The sequence below is a fragment of the Ruditapes philippinarum genome, unplaced genomic scaffold (genome assembly GCF_026571515.1).
Source record: "Ruditapes philippinarum isolate M1 unplaced genomic scaffold, ASM2657151v2 ctg24039_1_1_1_1, whole genome shotgun sequence".
Lineage (NCBI taxonomy): Eukaryota > Metazoa > Mollusca > Bivalvia > Venerida > Veneridae > Ruditapes > Ruditapes philippinarum.
In genome coordinates this window covers 1-8,579 of record NW_026866162.1, presented here as the reverse complement: position 1 = coordinate 8,579, position 8,579 = coordinate 1, and the positions used below count along the sequence as shown (strand labels likewise).

At 31.2% G+C, this 8,579-nt stretch overlaps 1 protein-coding gene across 1 annotated transcript; it reads right to left on the bottom strand.

Annotated features, from left to right (window-relative positions):
- Positions 1-959: 959 nt before the first annotated feature.
- Positions 960-4,278, bottom strand: LOC132731501 (uncharacterized). The gene is made up of 4 exons (XM_060717696.1): positions 3,841-4,278; positions 3,202-3,357; positions 2,621-2,752; positions 960-1,095 (listed from the first exon to the last, which is right to left on the bottom strand). Exons 1-4 carry the CDS (start codon positions 3,863-3,865, stop codon positions 1,004-1,006), a joined length of 405 nt encoding a protein of 134 aa, XP_060573679.1. The 5' UTR covers positions 3,866-4,278; the 3' UTR covers positions 960-1,003.
- Between the last annotated feature and the right edge of the window lie 4,301 nt (positions 4,279-8,579).

The following is an 8,579-nucleotide window of genomic DNA, read 5'->3' as shown; positions in this document are numbered from 1 at the left end:
CGGTCAACCAAGTGCATTACAAGAAACACAGAAATAGTTTCAGTCTTTAACATGTGTGTGTCGTATTTCCGGAAAATCACATACGTTTTCATTTAATTTTAAGAACGTGTTTCTTCTATATAGCTTTCGTATTTCTTAATAAGGTAAGCAATTGTATTTTAAAAGTTCATTCACCCTAAATGTGTATTTCTCTTCTGGCACTACATATACCGTTTTTGTGTAAGTATAACCTGGATGATTCTGTTGGAAATTTGTTGTCGCCGTCACATTCTTAAAGAAAGTAAAGACACTTATTGAGCATATCTAGTAATGTTTTAAAACTTGGCAGTAAAACAACTTAAAACTTAAAGAAAATGCAAGACGTTGCCTGTTATCTTGGCACAAAAATATTCAATAAAGTTTAAAAGAAGTCCCTATTTGATAACAGGATTTGAAGGAAATTTACGTTAACAAATGATGGAAGAATTGAGTTTTTCATATCAAGATATGGAATCTTTTTTTTTTTTCAATTTCATATTTGTTATTTATAAGGCGATTTGTGCTCACTTATGATAAAATCATACATTGTACAACATCATCTTGAACGTCAAAAATCAATAAATTGAATAGCTGGCAGTCATGAGATTATATTTACAATGTTAAATTAAATACGGAATTATATTGTAAGTGTACACGTACGACTGTAAAATATATATTGGACGAGACACTAGCCGAGTCTGATATAGGTTTTCTTAACATAATCAGTATTGTTTCTTACACAATGTATAATGGCCAGAGCTTCACGTGGTTCAAACGTTGAACAATTGTTAATATATGTAAAATTACAACGTGCATTTTGAATAATACAACGAAATTCGTGCGCAAAGGATTTTTAACGCATTTTTAATTTAATACAGGGCATACATTGTTGAAGTAAAAAACATAAAGACTACCTTATGTATACAAACACATACCCCTGGTTTCATTGTTTCGAAACGGTAGCTTTTGATGACTCCATTTCTCTCTAATATAGTCGGCATTTCCATGATATCTTCATTTTTGTAAAGTCTTCATCGGGATGTGGTTCTATAGAAAATTCGGAAACTTTGCCAGGTGCTAAAAATCAAACACAAGAATACGTAAAAAAAGTTCTATATCTTGATGCTATAATTAGCAACATAGGTTTACATAGCAATTCATATCTAAGTTTGGGCTTCTACTTTGCATATAGAAACATTTTCCGTTTCGTGGCTATGCCAAACTTTGCCCCGTAATCATAAAGATAAGTTATATCATAAAGTTTTTATATGATAAGGTCGATATTCAAGTCTATATATGTGACTAATATGAATAGTATTACAGCTATTATTTTATAATATGACCAGTATAAATTCTTTTCATTTGATTCATTTTCTGACAGTCGTCTGATAACTCCTTTTACGCAAATTATAGAATCTTAGACCTTAATATCTGAATGGCAAACACATTAATTATCCTCTTTATACCTAAAGTGTGTAAAAGTTTATTCGGATATAAAGATTCCAATTATCGTATTTTTCACATCTGCATCTGTTTTTAAATGAAACAAAATCATGTTTGTAGTCAGCCGATTAAAAATTTTATTCGCATTTTAAATACCTTACACGAGTAACTTCATGTAAAATGGTAAGACGGGCTTACATAAAAGCTCGAGCAAGGCTAGGAAAATATGCTAAAAATGTTTATTATGATAGACAACAATGAAGTATCTTATGCAACTGTTTCTAGGTGGGACGTATTAAAAAATTTTAAAAAAAAGGACGAGTCAAAAAATGCCTATAAAACTGGGAGAAAACGTTTCCATAGTTAAAATGGTCAGAAAAAATTTTATAAATCATGCTTTTCATTTACAAGATGCAGAAATTTAATAACAAAAATTTGCCAATATTGGAGCGATATCAAAAGAACCCGCCATACGATTTTGAAAAATTACCTGAAAGGTTGGGGGCGAAAAAACGGGGGTAAGGGTATTTTTTCCTTTAAAATGTGACAGGGGGAAAAGGGGCACAAAATTTTCTTTAAATATTTTCTTTAAAAAAAGTCAAAGAAATTTCCCGGGAAATTATTATGATTTTAAAACCCAAAGGGAAATTTTGGGTTTAAAAAACCCCTTTTTAAAAGGTTCTTCTGTTTACATAAGTATTCTAGATAATTCGTTTTAAGAATAAAAGAAAAACCCCTTTCAATAAGTTTTGTCCTTTGACTCGTAGGATAGGCATTTTCTGAAAAACAACGCTCCTGCACACAAACGTACTACTGTTATTGATGTTTTATTAAAGAAAACTTCCATCATATTCGGTACCTAGGCACCCTGTGGTGGCTTTTTCCCTCTTTTCTAGACTACAATTATATATTGCAGGTCATTGCTACAAGAGAAGAAATGCACTTGGGTTGGCCTTTTTTCAGTTATTGAAAGATAAACCTTGGATTAAACGTCAGAAACTTTGTATTGTTGTACAAGGAAATTATTGTTAACAAATTGTAAAATATTTGTTCTTCTGAAAAAAATTATTAATGATACTGCATTACATATTGATAAATCCTCGTAATTCAGACATTCTAGGATGATCAATTTGATATCAGTCCTGTATTCAAGGATTACCTGCAGGTGAAGTCCTGTACTCATTTGTCACTGCTGATTTACTGCTTCCAATTGATGTACTTGCCATCACAGCGACACTGTAATTCCAGTACTCTTGTAATCCGAATGCTTTGTATTCTCTCAAAGCAAAACCTGAACATTATTTAAATGTTTATGACAAGACATACAATTAAACACGAATACAGCGTATGGGAAAACTTTTGTATACTTGACATTATGTTCATTTTTATACTGGCAAGTTCAGTAGAATTAATTACATGTTTCAAAATAGTGTCTGTCTTAATGGTCAATGACCAGAAAATGGAACTGTAAATGTTAAAAATGAAATATAAATTTTGCCTAAAATATAAATGATCGCCTTACTGTGTTTATCAAATGAACGTTGCCAATACATAACCAATCAGACATGTCCGAGGGTCATTTAAGTTATAGATTATATATGTGAAGAAGAACTTTAAATTGACAATAATTATGGCGAATTGAAGTTATTTTGACATTTGTCTTCTCTCTCACTATTGACACTAGAATGGGCATAATGAAGCTGTTTTGCCTATAAGAGAAATTAATAGAAATATATTTACCAGTAGCAGTAAAGTTCTTTGACTCTGCAGGAGCATCTGCTGTTAGTATTATTACAAAGATTGTTTGTCCCGGTCTTGGTCCATTTATGTTCCATGTTATATCAAATGTTGTTGCAGTCATGCCTACCACTTTAACACCATATGGAGTCTGAGGAGCTGTTTAAAAAATAAACTGATTATTTTTGTACAGTATGCGAGCTATTCTGGTTTTGCTTGTAGTATGTTAAATCAGATTTACAGTTAAGAAATATTATTCATTACATAATAAATCCTTTTTGTATTTCGTTTATACAGAATTTATTTTTAGTTCGATTGTATAGGAAGCTTAGCTTAAAGCTTATAGACACACTTTCAAATCCGTTCATGGAAGCAACCATAACTGAGCATTGAGTGTAAAGATTCTTGATCGGGCAACTCTTTCGCACACAGTTCACCGAATTCTTAATATATGGAAAAAAAAGATTTGCAATATAATATGCATTTTCTGACAATTTTTATGCATCGAAATGTTTCTTGTAACAAGGACAAGTGTCTTGTTCTGTTATTACGTAAGTTTTATCACCAGAACTATCAGCAATTTCTTTCCGCTGATTTGGTGTAAAGTCAGGCAGTCAACCTTTCATTATAAAGGAGACATACCTTCTTCTTTTGTTCTTTGCGTCATTGTGGCAGGATGACCTCTCCCTTCATTATTTATTGCTGTAACAGTCACTGTGTAGTTAGTGTCTGGATTAAGGCTTGCATTATAAGACAACTGACTTGCTAACTGAGCTAAACTTAGAGTGAAATCAGGCTGCTTATTCTGATCGCATACTCCTGAAAGTTTAGAAACCTAAAATGGAAAAAGAGGTTGTAAAGCATAGATTTGTTTAGATGTTTGTTATATTTACAATACATTATCTATCACGCCGGCAAACAGTCGCTCCACTCCAAACTGTGTTGTACGGAAAAAGTTAAATGAAATGAATGGAATTGTGCAATTGACATACATTCATAACATAGGACACAGATTAACTGAGAGTTGTAAGATCCTGTTTTAAGCTTTGATCACCAAGTGTACCCAATCTTACCCCAAAAATATTGTTTTATCATGGCAAACACTTTCGCCGAGTATTTAGTTCAGAAACTCAAAAATAACATTTATTTAGTTCAGAAACTCAAAAATAACAAACATATTATAAGTCAAATTAAAATGACTTTTTATATGTGATGAAGGCTTTGAGGCTGAAGTTGGTTCAATTTTGATTTAATATACTTGGCAGGGCACACTTAAAAATATTATTATCCACATGTCTAAAATACCTTGCATATTGACATAATTATGCTTATTTTGCCAATTTGATACGATGACAAAAGAACAATTTGTGGATTATAAATGTTTTGTCTAACTTTGCAACTTTCAAGGGTCATAACTTTAGAAAGATTTAAATAGGCCGCTTAAAGACCAAAGACATATGTGATGGATGCTCACTGATCATACACGTGTGTCTATATTTTACTTTTAAAATATATAGGAATATGCAAAATTTTATCTTATAGAATCATAATTAAATCTCATTAGAAGACAACCCAAGTCTGTTCTTAGCAAATGAGAAAAAACATCAGATTATGGATATAGTCTGTATGAGTAACAGTATAACAAGAGCTCTGCTGATGCGGAGCAACATTAACCCAGTGGCAATTTCAAAAGAAGGCATCACAGAGAAAAATAATTATTTTATAATTAAGATAGGTAGCAAATATTATTTTGTTGTAAATATCACGAGTGATGACTTTTTCTATCAAATGTAAAAATCTTATATACAGTCTTATGTTTTGGATAACAGTAATAGCATATTTTCATATTTCGTTTGCACTGAAAAGGGCAAAGAAAATTAAAGTAAATTTTCATACAACATACTTAAATGCCAAGTATAAACACAATCATTAAAATTCAGCAAAAAATATCTTGCAACAATCAGCAATTTACGGAAAATTTGACTACAAAGGGGCTTAACCCTATCATTCATAGTTGATTGCAGCTAAAATATGATTAGCATAGTAAAATATAATCACATAGACCTGTGATATATCATACTGCCATGCAAAATATAAACACAATAATTGAAACCCTTTAAAAGTTATGCAAGAGAAACCAAAATTTTACCAGAAAATTCAGTTATTGAGAGTCACTGCAGGGCGGAGGAAGGCTCAACTTTTTTATATTTTTTTTCTCAAAGCAAACAATTAAAAGGTATAAATAAATCTTTAGAAAGATGTCACTTGGTCAAAATCTAGGAAAGGTGATAACAAAGTTTAATTTAACATTTTAAACTGTTTACATGGTCCAAATTTCAAAGCAGTACATCAAAAAAAAAAAAAGAAAGTAGGTTACTAGGTTAAAATCTGGGTCACCTGATATCACAGTTCAATTTGACATTTAAAACAGTACACATGGTTCAAATTCTATAGCTGTACATTAAGGACAAGAAAAAGGGAGACTAGGTCCAGCTGATATCAAAGTTCAATTCTACACCTAAAACTGTGCAATTTGTCCAAATTCCATTGTTGTATATCAAAAACCGAGAATGTAGGTCTTTTGGTCAATATCTGAGTCATCTGGTATCAAAGTTCAATTTTACATCTAAAGCTGTGCACAGTCGAAATTTCATACTAGCTATACATCAAAGAAAAAGAAATGAGGCCGCTCGATCAAAATCTAGGTCACCTGATTTCAAAGTTCAATTTTACATCTTTAAATAAGTGACTTTTACTATTTTGATCTTGATGGTCACTTTTGAATCATTTAATATTTTTGTTCTGTCCAAGCATAAATCAAATCTAAACAAAACCAACAACAACAAACAAACAAAAAAGGACAATTTTACCATAATTCAATTATTTGATCTTGACGCTCAAGGTCATTTATAGCTCAAAGTCAAGGTCAGTTCAACCTTTAAGATCATTTTGTCCAAAAGGTTGCTTTGTTCAAATATGAAGATAATCAATTGATGAAGTACCAAGTCAATTATAGCAAAAATAAGGAAAAGCTCAATAACTATAGGTCGATAATGTCAATTAACATACATGAAGGTCTTATTATGTAGAATGTTGTGTCTTACTATGAAGTAAATCCATTCATTAATAACAAAGTCAGATAGCCAGTTAAAGCAAAAAAAATAGTTAAATAAATAAGAAAAAAAGACCGTCAACGTCATTTCGTGAAGGCAAAGGTATATCTGGTTAACTTAAAGATCTATCCTAGAAAATTGTTATGTTCACGTTTGAAGACAATCCATTCAAAAATAACAAAGTTATAGCCACTTATAGAAAAAATCAGCAAAAAATTTTAAACATTTAACCATAAAGATCAAGTTCATTTACAAATGAAGATCAAGATTCTTGTCCTAAGTGTTGTTGTGGCCAGGTATGAAGACAATACACCAAGAACCTAAAACTGCATGCCTCCAGATGATTAAAATATTTTTATAAAATCAAACCTGAGTAAAATGTAATATGATTTAAGAAAAAGTAAAAAGATTCAAGATTTGAATAATAATTTACATGTTTTGTGCGATTAATGATTGATTTTTCAGTATGTATAACAACATTTCTTCTGCGTTACTAACGCATTAAAGGTTTTGAAAAAAAATATTTTGACCACATTTTGGTAATTTACATGGGTTATGAATAATGTTTGTAATGTGTAAAGTGCTTCCTTTTGGTAACTGTACAAAAATCTCTTGTAAATATTTTTTCAAAATGTTCTTGAATCTGGAGGCGTGCTATGTTATGATTAACGTTTAAGTTTGCGAAAGGCAACAGCCAACATGACTGTTACAAATTTCCTCTATTTTTTTCTTTGGCAAAAGACGAGCTAACATGTGTAAAAATTACCTTACAGAACCCCAGACAATACAAGGAAACATTGCAGTTTTGCAAGAGGGGATTTCTACGACAGGTCTTCTTTAAAGTGACATTATGCACAAGTTTTTGCTGTCAGTTTGAGGTAAATTAGGTGTATATATCAAAAGATTGACTGTTTTCTAGCGACTGAACAATAATTGTTAATTACTAATGTTTAGGATAAAATATAAAAACTGTCTAAAATGTAAAAGAACTGCCCCACTCTTTATTAATTGAGCATAACCGACAATTTTTGACGGATATTCATAGATATTTATCTAGGTCATGATGTTATTGATTACACCGGGGAAAGTTTATTATAAGATTGAAAACAAATATAACGAAATGAAAGGTTATTTTAATTTTACCTTGACACTCACTATTTACTCTAGGATGAGCATAATGCCATTTTAGAATATATTTGTATGTTAACTACGCGCAGCAATTTTTGACCCAAGGACATAATTGTTTAAACTTCTTTACTAGTTCCCTGGAGAGTGCTTCATGCAAAACATCTAAACTAAAGGCATTGTAGAGATAACTATATGCTGTGTCAAGGTTTGAAGAAAATCTTTCAGGAGTTACGTTTTGGACAAAGGTTTCAAAATAATTCTAATTAAGGTGAATAACTCTGAAATTGGCGGGGGAATGACCATAATAAAAAAACTATGAAAAGGACGACCAAAATATTATTCCTGTGAAATTAAGTCAAAGTGTATCATCTGGTTAAGTAGAAGATAATATGTTTAAAGATATTGTGGATGAAAAAGCACAACTGAAAACGAACAACAGACTATGCTCGATGACAAACAAGATTGATCACAAAGTTAACCACTGAACATCTTTGCTCAAGAAGGCTATCATGAAAATACTGGTAAATACTAGAAAGGAACTGAAATGTGCTTCTATAAGTAAAAGCTCTGGAATGTGTCATGGCAATGCTTGTTTTATTAAGAAGAGGACTACAAACCAATGGTATTAGCAAAAATGTCTAATTTCTGAACGCTTTATTACAGCCACAATCTATGTCTGAGGACTGGGCCATTGAAAGTGCTCTTCAATTAAAATGCAAAAGACATTTACAAATTTCAAGTTAAAACCTTTGAAGTTGTTTTAAGTTGTTGCACACAAAACTTAAACTAAGAATTTTCTCCATAACTTGCCATAATTGTGTCAAAATATATGTCAAGATTTATGGGTATTGGCAAGTGTCCTCAAATAATGGGCACACAGACATGTTTTATGTTTTAAAGTAAATGCCTTCAATAGTTTTCAGGAATGATGTTGTATGCAAAACTTTTACCAAAGGACTATATTTGGTCAAAACACATGTCACAACAATCGCTCACCAGAAACAACTGTTTTTCAGTAATAAAAAATAATTTTTCAAATCAACTTGTGGAAAGACAAATCCAGCTCAAATTCAAATTGCCTATCTAGTTTACCGAAATTGGTAAATTGATTGTTTGTTCGTCATTGTAAAAATGATAGGA

Coding starts and splice junctions, on each gene's coding strand:
- LOC132731501 (XM_060717696.1), bottom strand. CDS start 3,865: ATGACGCAAAGAACAAAAGAAGAAG. Junction 3,358..3,840: donor GCAAAGAACAAAAGAAGAAG/GTATGTCTCCTT, acceptor TTTTTTAAACAG/CTCCTCAGACTCCATATGGT. Junction 1,096..2,620: donor GTACAGGACTTCACCTGCAG/GTAATCCTTGAA, acceptor TTTGATTTTTAG/CACCTGGCAAAGTTTCCGAA.